Consider the following 17,708-nt stretch of genomic DNA (forward strand, 5'->3'; position numbering starts at 1 on the left):
ACCAGTGCCTGACTCACCACCTTTGGCTGGGCATTTCTGGGTTTCCTGGGGGGCAGATCTGGCCGTGGGGGCAACTGAGGAGCCAAAACGGGCGCCTGGAGGGGACAGAGGAAGGAGAGTGGACTTGTGAGCTGCCATTTTCTTCTCACTTTCATGTTCTCCTGCCTGAGCCCCAGCATTCAGGCACTGTTCTAGACTCAGGATATAACGGAGAGCAAGACAACGTACCAACACTTAGGAGGGTTACAGTCAAGGAAAGCCACAGCCCCAGCCCTTGGGGAAGCAAAAGACCAGTTCCCTAGGACCTGAGAATCTTGTTATCAGCACCCTCCTCTTCTAGAACCCAGGAGTGACGTCCCTGAGCTCTTCCTCCCTCAGACCCAGGAGTGCAGGACCCGCAGTCCTCCTCCCTTAGACTCAGGAGTACAGGCTCCAACCTCTCCTCCCTCAGACCCAGGAGTCCAGTCCCCCAGTCTCTCCTCCCTCAGACCCAGGAGTCCAGTCCCCCAGTCTCTCCTCCCTCAGACCCAGGAGTCCAGGCCCCCAGCCCCTCCTCCCTCAGACCCAGGAGTCCAGACCCAGCCCTCCCTCCCTCAGACCCAGGAGTCCAGGACCCCCAGCCCTCCTCCCTTAGACTCAGGAGTCCAGACCCCAGCCCCTCCTCCCTCAGACCCAGGAGTCCAGTCCCCCAGTCTCTCCTCCCTCAGACCCAGGAGTCCAGTCCCCCAGCCCCTCCTCCCTCAGACCCAGGAGTCCAGTCCCCCAGCCTCTCCTCCCTCAGACCCAGGAGTCCAGTCCCCCAGTCTCTCCTCCCTCAGACCCAGGAGTCCAGACCCCAGCCCTTCCTCCCTCAGACCCAGGAGTCCAGGCCCAGCCCTTCCTCCCTCAGACCCAGGAGTCCAGGACCCCCAGCCCTCCTCCCTTAGACTCAGGAGTCCAGACCCCAGCCCCTCCTCCCTCAGACCCAGGAGTCCAGGACCCCCAGCCCTCCTCCCTTAGACTCAGGAGTACAGGCTCCAAACCCTCCTCCCTCAGACCCAGGAGTCCAGTCCCCCAGTCTCTCCTCCCTCACACCCAGGAGTCCAGACCCCGGCCCTTCCTCCCTCAGACCCAGGAGTCCAGACCCAGCCCTTCCTTCCTCAGACCCAGGAGTCCAGACCCCGCCCTTCCTCCCTCAGACCCAGAAGTCCAGGCTCCAGCCCTTCCACCCTCAGACCCAGGAGTCCAGGCCCCAGCCCCTCCTCCCTCAGACTCAGGAGTCCAGACCCTGCCCTTCCTCCCTCAGACTCAGGAGTCCAGGCCCTGCCCTTCCTCCCTCAAACCCAGGAGTCCAGGCTCCAGTCCCTCCTCCCTCAGGCCTCAAGAATGTGGATTCCAGCTCCCGGCTGGCCCCACTCACCTGCTCCAGCTCCAACTCTCTGCCTTCCTGGTCACTGCCGTCCTCTGAGTCCTCAGCAGTAGCCTGACCATGGAACTCGTAGATACTCACGGCCTCCCAGCCCTTGATCTTGCAGCGGCAGAAGGGGCAGGTCTGGCTGTCCGAGTGCTGGGGGAGGTCGGGAGGGAAAGGGTCAGTGCCCCGCTGCTCTCCATCCTGTCCCTTGGGCCAACGAGGAGTTCCCTGCCCAAAAGATTGATGTGGGGAAGACAGAGGAAGGGAGACAGAAGGAGAGAAGAGGAGTCGTGGAGAGCAGGGGAATGTGGAGGGAAACGCTGGGAGGGAAGGTGAGAGAGGAACGGAACCAGAGTCAAGGTCAGGAGGGGGCACACAGGCCAGGGATCCCCATGGAGCCTTGGCTGCAGCTTCTGGACCAGGCCTTTCTAGGCTCAGATCCTCACTGTGGCCCTTGTTTTTTTTTTTTTTTTTTAAATGGAGTCTCGCTCTGTCACCTAGGCAGGAGTGCAGTGGTGCGATCTCTGCTCACTGCAACATCTGTCTCCCGGGTTCAAGCGATTCTCATGTCTCAGCCTCCTGAGCAGCTGGGATTATAGGCACCCACCACCACAGCCATCTAATTTTTGCATTTTTTTTTTTTTTTTTTTTGAGACGGAGTCTTGCTCTGTCGCCCAGGCTGGAGTGCAGTGGCCGGATCTCGGCTCACTGCAAGCTCCGCCTCCCGGGTTTACGCCATTCTCCTGCCTCAGCCTCCCGAGTAGCTGGGACTACAGATGCTCGCCACCTCGCCCGGCTATTTTTTTGTATTTTTTTACTAGAGACGGGGTTTCACCGGGTTAGCCAGGATGGTCTCAATCTCCAGACCTCGTGATCCGCCCGTCTCGGCCTCCCAAAGTGCTGAGATTACAGGCTTGAGTCCCTGCGCCCGGCCCCTTTTTTTTTTTTTTTTAAGTAGACACGGGGTTTCACCATATTGGCCAGGCTGGTCTCAAACTCCTGACCTCAAGTGATCCACCCACCCCGGCCTCCCAAAGTGCTGGGATTACAGACGTGAGCCACTGTGCCCAGCCTCATTGTGGCCCTTGGGAAGTCACTTTTCTCAGCCCTGTCCTCCAGGGGACGAGGCTAAGGCTCAGAGAGGTGAAGCCACTAGCGGGGGATCACCCAGGCAGGGAAGGAAGGAGAGCTTTCCACCGATAACATTGCCGGAGAGGGAGAAACTGAGGCAGCGTGTGCAGAGTGGGGTGGAACCAGAGGCCCGGGGAAAGACAGCTGGCCTCCTGAGTGGTCGCCCGCAGCTCTCTGCCCTCTCTGGACTTCGGTTTCCCCATATGATCAATGAGGCATAGAGGAGATCCTCTTGGGGCTTTCCCTGTAGAGAGGGGGAGACCAGCCAGGAAGGTAGCGTAGGGGTCAGACCCACCTGCCAGGCAGCCAGGCAGCGGCTGCAGAGCAGGTGCCCGCATGGCTCGATCTTCACATCCTTGTTGCTCTCAGCACAGATCTTGCAGAGCTCAAATGTGGAGTCCATGGCCCAGTAGAGCTGCAGCTGCTCCTGGCAGATGAGAGGATAGAGAAGACAGCGAGGGGCATGCGTCAGTCATGAGGACACCACTTGGGCCACAAGAAGTAAATCCCAAACCTCAGCTGGTTGTGGTGGCTAACGCCTGTAATCCCAGCACTTTGGAGGCCGAGGCGGGGGGATCGTCTGAGGTCAGGAGATCGAGACCAATCTCGTCAACTATGTTGAAACCCTGTCTCTACTAAAAATAAAAAAATTAGCCGGGGCATGGTGGTGCATGCCTGTAGTCCCAGCTACTCGGGAGGCTGAGGCAGGAGAATCGCTTGAACTTGGGAGATGGAGGTTGCAGTGAGCTGAGATTGCGCCATTGCACTCCAGCCTGGGCAACAAGAGCAAAACTCTCTCAAAAAAGAAAAAGAAAGAAAGAAAGAAAATCCCAAACGTCTGTCTTGGCGCTGTGGCTCATGCCTGTAATCTCAGCATTTCTGAGCGGCCAAGGCCGGTGGAATGCTTGAGCCCAGGAGTTCTGGACCAGCCTGGGAAGCATAGCAAGACCCTGTTTCTATTTAAAAAAAAAAAAAAAAAAAAAACTTCTGTGCCAGACCTGAACCCTCTCCTAAGTCCAAGGTTGGCATGTCCAACGGCCTCCTACATGTCTTCACTCATTTTTTTTGTGTGTTTTTAAAATTTATTTATTTTTCTTTTTCCTTTTTTTTTTTTTGAGATGGAGTCTCGCTCTGTTGCCCAGGCTGGAGTGCAGTGATGTGATCTTGGCTCACTGCAACCTTTGCCTCCAGGTTCAAGCGATTCTTGTGCCTCAGCCTCCTGAGTAGTTGGGACTACAGGCATGAGCCACCATACGTGGCTAATTTTTGTATTTTTAGTAGAGATGGGGTTTCACCATGTTGGCTAGGCTAGTCTCGAACTCCTGACCTCAAGTGATCTGCTTGCCTTGGCCTCCCAAAGTGTTGGAATTACAGGTGGGAGCCACCTTGCCCGGCCATGTCTTCACTCCTTGTTATGAGATTTCTTCTCCCCAGTCGTCTACACCCAGTGGTGCCAGATTTAGCAAATAAAAGTACCTGATGCTGCTAAATTTGAATTTCATTCTTTTTTTTCTTTTCTTTTTTTTTTTGGCGAGACGGGGCCCCACTCTGTTACCCAGGTTGAAGTGCAGGGTCGCGATCTTGGCCTACTGCAACCTCCAACTCCCAGGCTCAAGTGATCCTCCCACCTCAGCCTCCCAAGTAGGTGGGCTAAGTTTTTGCATTTTTTGTAGAGATGGGGTTTTGTCATGCTGCCCAGGTTCATCTTGAACTCCTGAGCTCAAGTGATCCACCAGCCTCAGCCTCCCAAAATACTGGGATTACAGGCATGAACCATCGCGCCTAACCTAAATTTGAATTTCTTTTTTTTTTTCTTGAGACCAAGCCTCACTCTGTTGTCCAGGCTGGAGCACAGTGGTGTGATCTCAGCTCACTGCAACCTCCGCCTCCGGCTTCAAGTGATTCTTGTGCCTCAGCCTCCCAACTCAAGTGCCTCAGCTGGGACTACAGGTGTGAGCCAGCACACCCGGCTAATTTTTGTATTTTTGGTAGAGATGGGGTTCATTATGTTGGCCAGGCTGGTCTTGAACTCCTGACCTCAGATGATCTGCCCACCTCGGCCTACCAAAGTGCTGGGATTACGGGTGCGGTGGCACCTGGCCTCTAAATTTGAATTTCATGTAAACAGTGAATACAGTTTGAAGTATAAAGATGTCCCAAATATTGCAAGGGATATATTTATACTAAAAAAATGTAGGGCCAGGTACAGTGGCTCATGCCTATAATCCCAGCACTTTGGGAGGTGGAGGTGGGAGGATTGCTGGAGCCCAGGAGTTCAAAACCAGCTTGGGCAACATGGTGAAACCCCATCTCTACAGAGAAATAAAAAAATTAGCTGGGTGCAGTGGCTCACACCTGTACTCCCAGCTGCTCAGGAGGCTGAGGTGGGAGGATCGCTTGAGCCCAGAGGTCGAAGCTGCAGTGAGCCATGATCGCACCACTGCACTCCAGCCTGGGTGACAGAAGAGATCCTGTCTCTAAATATAAAAATAAATAAAATATAAATTATGTATTTATTATTGTTGTTTTTCTCTCACTCGTGGGGTGGCTGTGAAGATTAGGAGCTGGCACAGGGCCATCGCTGGCAAATGCCCAAATGCATTAGCTGTCCTGATGATCTCAGCAGCATCAGTTCCTTATTTAATCCCCGTGATCACCCCTGGGAAAGAGGCAGGAGGAGCCGTTATTCTTACTCCGGAAGAATACTGAGCCTCAGAGAGGTCAAGTGATTTACCCAAGGTCACACAGCCACCAAGCCAACACTTTAACCCCAGGCCTCTGAGCCAAGGCAACGTGGGGGTGGCAGGGTCAGGGAACGGGACTGTGGGTGCAGGCACGGGTCTCACCTCTGATACGTGGATGCGCTGCTGGGCTTCTGCCTGGTCAAGCTCAGTCAGGTCTGGGTTGTGGTTCTTTCCATCTGGGTAGAGGTAGCTGGGGGAAAAGAAGAGAGGGTGACGGGGGGGCCATCCAGTATCTCCCACCCCCAGATGAACAAGGACCTTTATCCCCTACAGCGCCCATATCTCCCTGAGATGAGGATTTGTCCCCAATCCATTGCTGACCTGGAGTTATTTTCCCTCTGCCCTCCTCTAATTGGGACTGCATCTTCTCAGATACCCCAGGGCAGGGCTATGTCCCCTCAGACTCCCAAGGTAGGGCACACGAAACTTCAGTGACTCAAGCTCCAGAAACAAGGATGAGATAGAATAAGAACCAGAAAACGGGATGAAAATTTCTGGCTTAGGGCGGACGCGGTGGCTCACGCCTGTAATCCCAACACTTTGGGAGGCCGAGGTGGGTGGATCACCTGAGGTCGGGAGTTCAAGACTAGCTTGGCCAACGTGGTGGAACCCCGTCTCTACTGAAAATATAAAAATTAGCTGGGCATGGTGGTGCATGCCTGTAATCCTAGCTACTCAGGAGGCTGAGTCAGGAGAATTGCTAGAACCCAGGAGGCACAGATTGCAGTGAGCCGAGATCATGCCATTGCACTGCAGCTTGGGTGACAGAGTGAGACTCTGTTTCAAAAAAAAAAAAAAAAGAAAAAAAGAAAAAAGAAAAATCTCTGGCTTAGCTCTTCTAGAACCTCATCCTTCTCCTCCATGCCCAACCATAACAGATTTTAGCGTCACAGATCATGAAAGTGACCAAATCCTAGAATCTGAGAATATCAGGATGGGAAAGATCCTCTGAGAACACCTGTACCACTGCTTCCCTCACAGACAGTGACCCAAGGCTCAGGGTGGGAAAGGCACCTACCCAAGGTCACACAGCAAGGACCAGAGAGACTCAGAACCAGGGTCGTAGGCAAGATCTCAGCACTGGGCTCCAGGACACCGGAGAAGCAAGCTCTGGACTCCCTGGGTCTCCCACTGCATCATTTCCTCAGCCTATCTGGCATGCCTCAACACTACTCCAATTATCCCCACATGTATACCACATGAAATACTGAACCCTCAGACCCACAGCGGGTCATGAGTCCTTGAGGCTAGTGGCCCTGCCTGGCCTGTCATGTGGAGCAGTGCAGGATCCCTGACCTGGGCCCCACAGTGGCTGTCCCACTAACACACTGTATGACCTGGCTGGGGCCACTCTACCTTTCTGGCCTCAGTTTCCTCTTATGTAACATGGACATGATCATGCCTGAGGCAAAGATTTGTGATAAGTATTAAATAAGACAGTGCTTGTCGGGCGTGGTGGCTCACACCTGTAATCCCAGCACTTTGGGAGGCCGAGGCAGGCGGATCATTTGAGGCCAGGAGTTTGAGACCAGCCTGGTCAACATGGTGAAACCCCGTTTCTACTGAAAATAGCAAAATTAATAAATTTTAGCCAGGCATGGAGGCGCGTGTCTGTAATCACAGCTACTCGGGAGGCTGAGGCAGGAGAATTTCATGAACCCAGGAGGCAGAGATTGTAGTGAATGAGTACCGCACCACTGCACTCCAGCCTGGGGCAACACAGCAAGACTCTGTCTCAAAAAAAAACTTTAAAATAAATAAATAAATAAATAAATAAATAAAAAAGACAGTGCTTATAAAACATGCAGCCCTGGCTGGGAGCAGTGGCTCATGCCTGAATCCCAGCACTGTGACAGGCTGAGGCAGGAGGATTGCTTGAGCCCGGGGGTTCGAGACCAGCCTGGGCAACACAGAAAGACCCTATGTCTAAAAAAAAATAATAATTAAAAAGATTAGCTGGGCATGGGTGGCATGTGCCTGTGGTCTCAGCTACTCAGGAGAGGCTGAAGTGGGAGAATCACCTGAGCCTGGGAGGTCGAGGCTGCAGCAGTGAGCTGTGGTCATGTCACTGCACTCCAGCCTGGGTGACAGTGAGAACCTGTCACAAAAAAAAGAAACATCAAAAAAAACATGCAGCACTGGCCAGGTGCAGTGGTTTACACCTGTAACCCCAGCACTTTAGGAGGCCGAGGAGGGAGGCTCACTTGAGCCCAGCAGTTTGAGACCAGCCTGGACACCATAGTGATATCTTGTCTCTATCTAATTTTTTTTCTTTTTTTCTTTTTATTCAGAAGGGGGCTCACTACGTTGTCCAGGTTGGTCTCAAACTCTTGGACTCCAGTGATCCTCCTACCTCAGCCTCCCAAAGTTCTAGGATTTCAGGCAAGAGCCACCATGCCTGGAGAATTTTTTTTTTTTTTTTTTTTTTTTGAGATGAAGTCTCACTCTTGTCCCCCAGACTGGAGTGCAATGGCTCGATCTCAGCTCACTGCAACCTCCACCTCCCAGGTTCAAGCGATTCTCTTGCCTCAGCCTCCCAAGTAGCTGGAATTACAGGCACCTGTCACCACGCCTGGCTACTTTTTGTATTTTTAGTAGAGACAGGGTTTCACCACGTTGGCCAGGCTGGTCTTGAACTCCTGACCTCAGGTGATCCGCCTGCCTCAGCCTCCCCAAAGTGCCAGGATTACAGGCGTGAGTCACTGACCCCGGCGCGAATAAATTTTTAAAATTAAATATATATATATATATTTTAATGCAGCATCTTCCTCTGTGCAAAAACACTCAATAAGAAGGGACTTCTATGATTTACTTTATTTTTATGTTTTTGAGATGGAATCTCTGTCACCCAAGCTGGAATGCAGAGGCACGATCTCGGCTCTCTGCAGCCTCAACCTCCCGGGTTCAAGCGATTCTGCTGTCTCAGCCTCCCGAGTAGCTAGGATTATAAGCGCATAGCACCACACCTGGCTAGAGACGGGGTTTTTGTTTTTTTTTTTATAGAGATGGGGTTTCGCCATGTTGGCCAGGCTGGTTTTGAACTCCTGACCTCAAGTGATCTGCCTGCCTCCGTCTCCCAAAGTGCTGGGATTACAGGCATGAGCCACCATGCCCAGCCTCTGATTTTTCTGCTTTAAATGGTCCCCAAGAGTAGCTGAAGTGTTGTCTCTTCTTCCTAAGTGAAAGGAGGTTGTGATGTGTCTTATGGAGAAAACGTGTGTGTTGTATAAGCTTCCTTGAGACACAAGTTATAGTGCTGTTGGTTGTAAGTTCAATGTTAATGAACCAGTGATAGGTACTGAATAAAGTGTCTTTTTTTTTTTTTTTTTTTTTTTTTTTTTGAGATGGAATCTCGCTCTGTTGCCCAGGCTGGAGTGCAGTGGTGTGATCTCAGCTCACTGCAACCTCTGCCTCCCAGGTTCATGCCATTCTTCTGCCTCAGCCTCCTGAGTAACTGGGACTACAGGTGCCTGCCACCATGTCCAGCTAATTTTTTTTTTTTTTGTATTTTTAGTAGAGACTGGGTTTCACCATGTTAGGCAGGATGGTCTCGATCTCCTGACCTCATGATCTGCCCGCCTCAGCCTTCCAAAGTGTTGGGATTACAGGCGTGAGCCACCGCGCCCGGCCTTGAATAAAGTGTCTTTAAACAAAAACATACATAAAGTTTACTATGTTGTGATTGATTGACAAAAATGTTGGGACCCAGCCCGGCGTGGTGGCGTGCACCTGTAGTCCTAGCTACTCAGGAGCCAGGAATATATTTCCCCTGGGAGCAACGGGTTGTTATTCAATAATTCAGGGTGTGTGGTGATTTTATAGAAGATAATTACTGCAAATTGGCCAGGCGTGTGGCTCACACCTGTAATCTGAGCACTGTGGGAGGCTGAGGTGGGCAGATTGCTTGAGTTCAGGAGTTCGAGACCAGCCTAGGCAACATGGTGAGCCCCCCCCCCCCCATTTCTACCAAAAATACAATAAAAATGTTTTCTTTGTTTGTTTTGTTTTTTCAGATGGAGTCTCGCTCTGTCACCCAGGCTGGAGTGCAGCGGCGTGATCTCAGCTCACTGAAACCTCCACCTGCCAGGTTCAAGCAATTCTGCCTCAGCCTCCAGAGTAGTTGGGATTACAGGTGCCCGCCACAGCGCCCAGCTAATTTTTAAAAAAATTTTTAGTAGAGATGGGGTTTTGCCATGTTGACCAGGCTGGTCTGAGGTGATCACCTGGTCACCTTAGGTGATCCGCCCACCTTGGCCTCCCAAAGTGCTGGGATTACAGGCGTGAACCACCGTGCCCCCACCAAAAACGTTAGAAAAAATTATATATTAAAAAATTAATAATTACTGCAAATAATCAACAGCATATCTAGCTAGCTAGCTACCTACCTACCTTCCTATCTCCTCTCTTGTATGTTAGTAGTCATATAGATATGACTGATAAGAAATTTCTGGCCGAAGGTGAAACTCTGAAAAGAAACCTGCCTTCTTGGCCGGGCGTGGTGGCTCACACTTGTAATCTCAGCACTTTGGCAGTCCGAGGAGGGAGGATCACTGGAGGTCAGCAGTTTGAGACCAGCCTGGCCAACATGGCGAAACTCCATCTCCACTAAAAATCCAAAAATTAGGGCCAGGCGCGGTGGCTCATGCCTGTAATCTCAGCACTTTGGGGGGCCGAGGTGGGTAGATTACGAGGTCAGGAGTTCGAGACCAGCCTAACCAACATGGTGAAACCCTGTCTCTACTGAAAATACAAAACAAAACAAACAAACAAAAAAACTAGTCAGGCGTGGTGGTGCGCGCCTGTAATTCCAGTTACTCAGGAGGCTGAGGCAGGAGAATCGCTTGAACCCAGGAGGTGGAGGTTGCAGTGAGCCGAGATCACACCATTGCACTCCAGCCCAGGTGACAGAGCGAGACTCCATCTCAAAAAAAAAAAAAAAAAAAAAAAAGAAAACCACCAGTCTAGCAAGTTCTCCAGTTCTGTTTCTGCACCATCAGTCTAGATTCTAGAGCAGGGTCTGATATCTAGAAGCAAAAGCTGGCCGGGCACGGTGGCTCATACCTGTCATTTCAACACTTTGGGAGGCCGAGGCGGGCAGATCGCTTGAGCCCAGGAGTTTGAGACCAGCCTGGGCAACATGGCGAAACCCCATCTCATTTTTTAAAAATTAACTAAAATAAAAGAGAAAGAAAATAGAATCAAATGCTCTTGAGCTCCGTTCCAAGGAATGGAGCCCCTGCGGTTGTGGCCAACGCCCCCCACACTTCTCAGAGCTGTGGCTGGGCCCTCTTTATGGCCACTTTGTGCCAACCTCAGAGGCGCCCCTTCCTCAAGACCTTTGACTGCCACCTGCTGGAACCTTGTAGTACTGCAAGATTTGAGATGTCCGCTATGTGAATGGTTGCAACCTCAAACGTGGTGGCTACTGGCAATGCTCAACATGCAAGATCTTTCTAATCAGATTTTGCTGACACCCTCCTCCTACCAGAATAGACACTCACAAGCCATCCTTCTGTCCCTCCAGGAGCACCTGGGACAGGGGTTTGTTGGCAGGAATGGTCTGCAGGATGCTGCCATCTGAGCTCACGTAGCCGATGGCCCACTGCCCCAGGCGAGTACAGCTGGGCCGGAAGATGTAGCTGGAGGGAGAGGTAGGTAGGATGGGGTGAGGGAGTGGTTACCGCAGTCCCTTTTGCGAACTCCTAGTCCCCTGCCCTGTTGGGAATCCAGGTGTCTAAGTCCTCACCTCCAGTTTCCCATTCTTTAGGCAACGGCATGTGCTAGATCCCTGCCTGCCTCTATAGGTGATATCTGCTGTTTTTGCCTGCTTGGCTCTTTTATGATAAAAACAGCCCTGTTTGTATTTGGAGATCTCTCCCTGCTTCACTGGAGTTTAAACAAGGCTGGGCTGACCAATCAGTGCATTTCAGGACCCCTGACTACAGTGATGGGAGTCTGTTCTGGGACTTTTGCTGGAAGCGTCAGAGCAAGGTGCCCCCTTTCTTACAGAGGTTGCTAAGAAGGTAGGGTACACAGCTGGGACTTCTAGAAGTCATTTGCCACCATGAGGAGAAACCATGTTTGAGAATGAAGCAAACAGAGGAAAGCAGAGAAAGGGGATGAACAGGAACTGATTCCTGACAGTAGCCATTGAGCACCTGGATCTAGCCATGCCTGAAACCCACACTCTGGCCTTCTTTTCTTTCCTTCCTTTTTTCTTTTTTTTTTTTTTGAGACGGAGTCTCGCTCTGTCGCCCAGGCTGGAGTGCAGTGGCCGATCTCAGCTCACTGCAAGCTCCGCCTCCCGGGTTTACGCCATTCTCCTGCCTCAGCCTCCCGAGTAGCTGGGACTACAGGCGCCCGCCACCGCGCCCGGCTAGTTTTTTGTATTTTTTAGTAGAGACGGGGTTTCACCATGTTAGCCAGGATGGTCTCGATCTCCTGACCTCGTGATCCGCCCGTCTCGGCCTCCCAAAGTGCTAGGATTACAGGCTTGAGCCACCGCGCCCGGCCCTTTTTTTTTTTTTTTTTGAGACAGAGTCTTGCTCTGTTGCCCAGGCTGGAGTGCAGTGGCAGCATCCTGGCTCACTGCAACCTCTGCCTTTCGAGTTCAAGTGATTCTTGTGCCTCAACCTCCCAAGTAAATGGGACTATAGGCACACATCACCATGCCACGCTAATTTTTGTATTATTATTATTATTTTTTGAGACAGAGTCTTGCTCTGTTACCCAGGCTGGAGCACAGTGGTGCAATCTTGGCTCACTGCAAGCTCTGCCTTCCGGGTTCATGCCATTCTCCTGCCTCAGCCTCCCGAGTAGCTGGGACTACAGGCACCCGCCACCACACCTGGCTAATTCGTTTTGTTTTTTTAGTAGAGACAAGGTTTCACCCTGTTAGCCAGTATGGTCTTGATCTCCTGACCGTGTGATCTGCCTGCTTTGGCCTCCCAAAGTGCTGGGATTACAGACATGAGTCACCACGCCTGACCGTATTTTTTTTTTTTTTTTTTTTTGAGACAGAATCTCGCTCTTATTGCCCAGGCTGGAGTGCAATGGCATGATCTTGGCTCACTGTAACCTCTGCCTCCCGGGTTCAAGCAATTCTCCTGCCTCAGCCTCCTGAGTAGCTGGGATTACAGGTGCACGCCTGGCTAATTTTTTTGTATTTTTAGTAGAGACGAGGTTTCGCCATGTTGGCTAGGCTGGTCTCGAACTCTTGACCTCAGGTGATCCACCCTCCTCAGCCTTCCAAAGTGCTGGGATTACAGGCGTGAGCCACCATGACAGGCCTAATTTTTGTATTTTTAATAGAGATGGGGTTTCACCATGTTGGCCAGGCTGGTGTTGAACTCCTGACCTCAAGTGATTTGCCCGCCTCAGCATCCCAAAGTGCTGGGATTACAGGTGTGAGCCACTGTGACATGGCCTGGCCTTTTCAATTATAGGAATTTATTATTTCCTTTTTCTTTTCCCTTAAATCAGTTTGAAGTGTAACTGGAAGAATGCTAATGCACTCACCTTCCTACTCCTGCACCTCAGCCCTGCAGAGACTCACAAACCTGACCTCCTATTCTCTTGGTATTCTAGACAGCTCAATTCTCAGCCCTCTGAGAATTGTCGGGGGTGGGGGGGGGTACCCAAGAGCTCAAAACTCCTGGCTTGAAATAATTTAAGGACTCACACATCTTGTTTTTCAGTCTCCTATGCCAGTAGGTGGGAAAGTCACCCTCCAAATATTGAACAGATGGTGCAACATGGCTCTGACCTACCAGAAATGGACATTACCCTGAAGCAGGGTCTTTGGGCTCCTTGCTACAGCGGGCACTGTCCCTTAGCTGCAGGATTATGGGACAGTACAGGAGGTCTCGAGAGAAGAGACGGGCTGGGAGGGGCACTCAGTGTCCTGCCTCTGAGTTATCAACTCTCTGGGGTCCCGGGTACCTCTGTTCCCACTCTTGGAAGGACATCTGGGCTCCACCATGCACCAGCCCAGAGGCCAGATCCCTGAGCCCTGCAGCCTTGTTCCTCCAAGCCCTGGACCCTTTACCTTCCTGGCTTGTCCCTGCAGGCCTGCAGACGCTCTTGGACCTCATCATAGGTGAGGAAGGCCATGTAGCCTGGGTGGTTGACTGCCAGGAGCTGCCAGTTCTTGAGGAGTGTTGGCCATGGCTGGGGTGGGGCAGAGTTTGGATCAGAGAGAAACCAGGAAAGCAGTCACATCCCTAAGTAGTCCCCAGGGGCCTGAGAATCCAGCCACCTCCTTCACACCCATGGTGAGCCTCAGGCATATCCCTTTTACAAGACCCCAAGCTCTTCTTTCTCCAGGACTCAAGAGTTTGGGACCCTAGCTTCCTCCTTCCTCAGACCCAAGAGTCCAGGCCCCCAGCCCTCTCCTCCCTCAGACCCTGGAGTCCAGGCCTCCAGCCCCCTCCTCCCTCAGACCCAGGAGTCCAGGCCCCAGGCCCTCCTCCCTCAGACCCTGGAGTCCAGGCCTCCAGCCCCCTCCTCCCTCAGACCCAGGAGTCCAGGCCCCAGGCCCTCCTCCCTCAGACCCTGGAGTCCAGGCCCCAGGCCCTCCTCCCTCAGACCCTGGAGTCCAGGCCCCAGCCCCTCCTCCCTCAGACCCAGGAATTCAGGTTTCAGCCCCTCCTCCCTCAGACCCAGGAATTCAGGTTTCAGCCCTCTTCTTCGTCCTGGACCCAAGTCTGGCTCCCAGCCTTGGCCTTCCCTGACCTGGAAGAGCCTGGTGAAGACGTCGAACTCGAAGATGGACACGTGCCCGCTGCAGGTGAGGTCGATGGTGGTGCGCAAGGCCAGGGCTGTGCAGCCTGGTTCCACAGGGTGGCAGGTGCCCAGGAGGGACTCAAACTCAGCCCAGGGCAGCACGCACCTGGGTGGGAGAGGGGTGTGGGAGACACCGCTGAGGCCTCTCGGAGCCTATGATGGGAGGCTCTGCAGGAGGGAAGCAGCTGTGGGCCTGGACTCCTGGGTCCCTGGGCCGGGGCGGGATGGGGCTCCGGGAGCTGAGGGTCCCTGAGGACAGAGGCTTACTCACCGGGCTCCACAACGCTCCCTCCAGAAGATGTGGGCTGGGGCCTTGGTGAGCTGGTACACGTGTCCGCAGTACTTCCCCCCGGGGAAGAGTGCGTGCAGCTCTGCGTGCATGTGGCTGAAGATGATGGCCAGCTTGGCCAGCTGTCGCCTGTGGGGATGGGCAAGGACTCTGGCTATCCTTGAGGCTCCCACTGACACCCTCTTTCCCCCGCCATGGGGAACACCTGCAGGGACAAGGCTCTGGACTCTGTCTCATCAGTGTAAGGTAAGAGTCCATTCCTGCTGGGTGTGGTGGCTCACGCCTGTAATCCCAGCACTTTGGGAGGCTGAGGTGGGTGGATCACTTGAAGTCAGGAGTTCATGACTAGCCTGGCCAACATGGTAAAACCCTGTCTCTACTGAAAATACAAAAACTAGCCTGGCACGGTGGCATCCACCTGTAATCCCAGCTACTCAAGAGGCTGAGGCAGGAGAATTGCTGGAACCCAGGAGGTGGAGGTGGCAGTGAGCTGAGATCGTGCCACTGCACTCCAGCCTGGGTGACACAGCAAGACTCTGTCTCAAAAAAAAAAAAAAAAAAAAAAAAAGTAAAAAAAATATATATGCCTTTTATTAGATGTGGCCAGAGATAGTGGCTCATGCTTGTAATCCCAGCACTTTGGCAGACTGAGGTGGGTGGATCACTTGAGGTCAGGAGTTTGAGAATAGCCTGGCTAACATGGTGAAACCCTGTCTGTAATAAAAACTACAAAAACTATCACTGCGTGGTGGTGGGTGCCTGTAATCCTAGCTACTCGGGAGGCTGAGGCAGGAGAATCACTTGAACCCGGGAGGCGGGGGCTGCAGTGAGTCAAAATCGCACCACTGCACTCCAGCCTGGGCAACAGAGTGAGACCATGTCTAAAAAAAAAAAAAAAAATATGCTGAATTTTGCAGAAATCCAGCTTTCCTATATATTAAGGGAAGACTATTTGATTCTGTATGATGGTGGTTCTACCTACAGGTACGAGTGTCTGACTAGTCAACTCTGCCTTCCAAAAATGATTGTGCCTTGGCATTTTCATTTAAAACATAGATAACATTTATGAAAAAAATTCCTTTTATCACTCTCTTATAATTTGGGCATTATAGTGATTAAAAAACTATAGGTGGGTATGTTGTTAAACCTCTGCATATCATTTCAGGATGAATTAAGGAAGCACTTGGCTGGACATGGTGGCTCTCGCCTGTAATCTCAGCACTGCGGGAGGCTGAGGTGGGAAGATCGCATAAGGCCAGGAGTTTGAGACCAGCCTAGACAACATAGCAAGACCTCCTCTCTACCAAAAATTAAAAAGATTAGCCTGGCATGGTGGTGCACGCCTGTGGTCCCGGCTCCATGGGAGGCTGAGGTGGGAGGATCACTTGAGCCCACGAGTTTGAGGCTACAGTGAGCCATGATGGTGCCACTGCACTCCAGCCTGGGTGACAGAGCAAGACCTCGTGTCCCAAAAACCAAAAAAATAGAGACACTACAAAATATTTGATATAAAGAAGTGGCATGAGTCACTGAACTAGACCTTGTTCTGGGCTCTGGGCCCCAAACCTCGTCTGCCCTGTCACTCTGAGGTTCCTTCCTCTGTGCAGTACAGCAGAGAGGTGGCCTCCAGGCAGGTCTTGGGTCTGGAGCCAGCTATTCCTCAGGAACTAAAGACCAAGTGGGTAGTCCAGGCAAAAACCGTGACGGGGACCTAATGATCAGTCTCTTTGGGTGTGTCCATCTACCTCTCCTCAACCTAGGAGCCCATGGGGTCTCCACATTCTGAGGCCTGATCCTCCCAGCTGGGCCTCCCAAAGAGCTGGGATTACAGGTGTGAGCCACTGTACCTGGCCAGACCAGGCCAAGTTCTGATCACAAATGTGCACACATCTAGAGAACTTTGAATCAGATAATAATAGTAATAGCTAACTTTTATTTTATCCTCAACGTAGGAAGTCCCATAGGGCCCCCGAATTCTGAGATAGTGGGATAGTGGGAACCAGAATCGGGCTGCTGGGTGACCGAGGAAAAGGCAAAATGGGGCTGAGAGCGTGGGCGCCCAAGGAAGGAGAAAACTGGGTGGCCCATTTTCCAGGTTCCAGTAGGAAGGAGGGGCTGGGTCTGGACCCCTGGGTCTGAGGGAGGAGGGGCTGGGGGCCTGGATCCCTGAGTCTGAGGGAGGATGGGCTGGGGGCCTGGACTCCTGGGCCTGAGGGCGGAGCTGCTGGGGGCCTGGCTCCTGGGTCTGAGGAAGGAGGGGTTGGTGGCTGGACCCCTGGGTCTGAGGGAGGAGAGGATGGGGCCTGAGTTACTAGGTCTGAGGAAGGAGGGGCTGGGGGCCTGGATTCCTGGGTCTGAGGGAGGAGGGGGCTGGGAGCAAGACCTGGGCTTCACCCCTGAGGACTTTGTTCTGGGGCGAAGGCTCACCTGAGACTGGAGCCCGCCCGGAAGAGCTCGTCGTTGGCACTCCTTCGGCCCCGGGGCGGCAGCAGCGCGCCCACCTGCCTGCTCTTGGCCTCCAGATTGGCCAGGTAGACGAGGAGAAAGTCCCTGGAGCCGCCGGGACCCCCGGGGCCGCCTCTGCCGGCCGCCCGCTGAGCACGGGCCACCTCTCGAAGCAGCTGCGCTGTGCGGGGCAGCAGGTCCCGCAGCGAAGGGGGACTGAGGGACAGCCGAGGGTCGCTGCATTGCTCTTCTAGGCGCTGCAGCATCCTCACTGCCCGGCCCAGGGCGCGGGCCTCTTCCCACTGTCGCCCCCACGGGGCCACCGCCACAGCCATGGGAGCCTCGCGTACGCCGGCAGGGACCGGTGCGGCCGGAGTAGGCGCCGCCTCGCCCAGAGTGAAAGGAGAGGGCGGGCCCTAGAGAACCGGGGAGGGGCCTGCAGGTACCAGTGTCTCCAAAGCGGGCGGGGGCTGGAGGATCTGGCATGTGCGTCTTCAAGAGGCGGGATTTGGAGGCCGGGAGCGGTGGCTTATGCTTGTAATCCTAGCATTTTGGGTGGCCGAGGTGGGAGGATTACCTGAGCCCAGGAGTTTAAGACCAGCCTGGGCAACATAATGAGGCTCCATCTCTAAAAAATTTATTAAAAATAAAGTAAAATTTGACCAGCCGCGATGGCTCACATCTGTAATCCCAGCACTTTGGGAGGCTGAGGCAGGCGATTAGGCAGGCGGATCACCTGAGGTCAGGAGTTCCAGACCAGCCTGGCCAACATAGTGAAACCCTGTCTCCACTAAAAATACAAAAAAGAAAAAAAAATTAGCTGATGCGGTTTGAGTTTGATTCTCAAAAAGGAGCAGGGTGGGGTGGCTTTGGTGGGTTGCGATAGGAGGGGGCTTCTCAATGGGTGGGTGGGAAGTGCAGG

General features: G+C 52.9%; 1 protein-coding gene across 6 annotated transcripts in view; it reads right to left on the minus strand.

Annotated features, from left to right (window-relative positions):
* CBLC (Cbl proto-oncogene C) overlaps nt 1–17,184 on the minus strand; it is a 31,867-nt gene extending 14,683 nt beyond the window's left edge. For 4 of the 6 annotated variants that reach the window (XR_497714.3, XR_497713.3, XM_007997144.3 and 1 more), the window contains exons 1-9: nt 16,769–17,166; nt 14,324–14,470; nt 14,002–14,158; nt 13,316–13,437; nt 10,770–10,907; nt 5,371–5,458; nt 2,820–2,951; nt 1,400–1,546; nt 18–95 (exon numbers count right to left, since the gene is read on the minus strand). Coding sequence is in view for 3 of the 6 variants with exons in the window: in XM_007997144.3 (XP_007995335.3) it covers nt 18–95; nt 1,400–1,546; nt 2,820–2,951; nt 5,371–5,458; nt 10,770–10,907; nt 13,316–13,437; nt 14,002–14,158; nt 14,324–14,470; nt 16,769–17,121 (1,362 nt within the window). In the remaining 3 variants the exon portion in view is untranslated. Of the gene's footprint in view, nt 1–17; nt 96–1,399; nt 1,547–2,819; nt 2,952–5,370; nt 5,459–10,769; nt 10,908–13,315; nt 13,438–14,001; nt 14,159–14,323; nt 14,471–16,768 lie in introns of all 6 variants that reach the window. The other 2 variants (XR_005238318.2, XM_007997148.3) reach the window with 2 other exon arrangements.
* Between the last annotated feature and the right edge of the window lie 524 nt (nt 17,185–17,708).

This window comes from Chlorocebus sabaeus, chromosome 6, assembly GCF_047675955.1.
Source record: "Chlorocebus sabaeus isolate Y175 chromosome 6, mChlSab1.0.hap1, whole genome shotgun sequence".
In the NCBI taxonomy this organism is placed as follows: domain Eukaryota; kingdom Metazoa; phylum Chordata; class Mammalia; order Primates; family Cercopithecidae; genus Chlorocebus; species Chlorocebus sabaeus.